The sequence below is a fragment of the Gavialis gangeticus genome, unplaced genomic scaffold (assembly GCF_001723915.1).
Source record: "Gavialis gangeticus isolate Ggan-Ray unplaced genomic scaffold, GavGan_comp1, whole genome shotgun sequence".
Lineage (NCBI taxonomy): Eukaryota > Metazoa > Chordata > Crocodylia > Gavialidae > Gavialis > Gavialis gangeticus.
Window position 1 is genome coordinate 16,293,646 of NW_017729011.1, and position 2,052 is coordinate 16,295,697.

At 51.2% G+C, this 2,052-nt stretch overlaps 1 protein-coding gene across 2 annotated transcripts in view; it reads left to right on the plus strand.

Annotated features, from left to right (window-relative positions):
- NCS1 (neuronal calcium sensor 1) overlaps positions 1–2,052 on the plus strand; it is an 81,896-nt gene that overhangs the window by 41,649 nt on the left and 38,195 nt on the right. For both annotated transcript variants that reach the window (XM_019510670.1, XM_019510671.1), the window contains one exon: positions 1,245–1,269. In XM_019510670.1, the coding sequence (XP_019366215.1) occupies positions 1,245–1,269 (25 nt within the window). The remainder of the gene's footprint in view (positions 1–1,244; positions 1,270–2,052) is intronic.

The following is a 2,052-nucleotide window of genomic DNA, read 5'->3' on the forward strand; positions in this document are numbered from 1 at the left end:
TTTTGCTGAAATGGTGCAAAAGCCAGGTTTTGTTACAGCCCAGGGCCTCAAAGCTCTGCTCCCTGCTGGAGGCCGAGCGGTGCAGGCAGCTAGGAGAGACTGCATGACAATGGAGGAACAGAAACAACGCTGAGGGGAGGAGGAGGCCAAAAAAAGGAGCAGAGCCTTCACACACATGTGCACACACACACACGCACGTGCACAAAGCTTATTCATCCAAACCCAGAGGGAGCCCGTTCTGAAGCTTCAGATTAATGCAAAAAGGGTTATGACAAGCAAAGACATCAAAAGGTCTCCAAACCATCAGCGAGCACTTTCTCTAAGGATTTAGCTAGTCAGCAGGGGAAAAAAATGTGACAGTGGGATCTGAGACAACAGGTAGGAAAAGAGCCCAGCACAAACAGACAGTTTTTAAAGTCAGCACGCCGGCAGCCGCAGTGCCAGTGAAAAGGCACCGCAGGGAGCGGGTAAGTCGTCTCTACCTGTGCGTGTTTCATTTGTTGATATTCGGGCTGAGGTAGGTGCTTTTATCTCCCCACATCAGGGTAAAAGAGGCACTGGAAAGAAATTGCTGGCTGTTCTGTATCTTCGTCTGCGTAAGCTTTTGTGTTGGGTTTCAGAGGCTGGGGGAATAGGGCCGAGTGCTCAGCCGATGTCATCAGGGCTGCATCAGTGACCTCAGCAGAGCAGGCTGGTTCATACCAGTTGAGGAACAGCCCATAAAGTTTTGCTAAATGGTAATGGAAGAGGCTTCCTTAAAGTAATAAAACTGCATAGATTCCAAGCCCAAAGCCACAAGAGTCCATGAGATCATTTTGTCTGACTTCCTGCACGACGCAGGACACAGGATTTCACCCAGCTCTCTCTGGAGCTCAGTCACTTGAGTATACTCAAGTATCTCTTCCAGAAAGGCATCTGAGTCTTGCCTGGAAGAGGTCAAGAGATGGCAAGGCCACCCCTACCCTTGGCTCTTGGGTCTAGGGGTCAATCATCCTTGCTGCTAAAACGTGTGCTTTATTTTGCATGTGAATTTGTCTGGCATCAGCGTCCAGCCATTGGTTCATGCCCTCCTTTTCTCTGCAGGAGCCTTTTCTTTCTTTCTTTTAGCATTTTCTCCCCATGAAGGTATGTGCACAAGGTAATCAAGTCATGGAGAGAGACCAGACAACTTCATGTGAAACCAGTGAACAAATGAAATAGCTCCAAATGGCTAAAACCCTTTCTTTTCTTGTTTTCTCTTTCAGTTACAGAGAAGGAGGTGCAGCAGTGGTGAGTTTCCAAACTTGTCTTTCTGGTTCTTGTGAGTGCAGGAGTGTGTGTGTGTGTGTGTGTGCGTGCATGCGTGTGAATGTGTGCAGCAATTGCCCAGCACTGGTTCTGTGCACACTCCTGCTCGCTTCTGTTTCTCTGTGGAAAATGGTTGCGTGAAGCAAGGTGGTAGGCTTGGCTAGATCCTAAGCCCCCTGTGGAGGTGGAGGTGGATGTCTTGGGGAGGAAGGCGGTGGGATTACAGAGCTGTGTTGCCCAGGAGCTGGCTGAGCTGAGAGGTGGAGGCAGGGATGGCAGTCTCCAAAGCCCCAAGCCTCTTTGGGATGGGGCTCCTGTTCCCCAAGGGTCCTTCCCATAATCCAGTCCTGCCACGTAGAGGTCCCACACTGCCTCCAGCTGCTTGGGCTGGCCAGTTGTCTTGACTGAGCAGCAGTTTTCACTCCTGTCCTGAGAGCTCCCTTGTGCACGAAGACGTCCTATGACCTGGCCTCATGTTCGGGCATGGCTGGCTGGCGACCCGGGGCAGACAGGAGATGAACCTAGGACTTTTGCTAGGGTGCCAGCCTGAAAGGGGTGACGAAGTTTGCTGTGTTGGGTAGCGGTTGGTAATCTCCATTGGCTTTCGTCACGGAGCCCCTGCCCCTTTCCCCTCCCTGTTGGGTTGCTTTTGACTGAGTGCAACACAAGCCCTGTAGTCCTTGAGGCTCTGCAGGGCACAGACCCAGTGGATATAGTTTTCCTAGACTTCAGGAAGGCTTTTGATACTGTCTCTCACCCCATTCT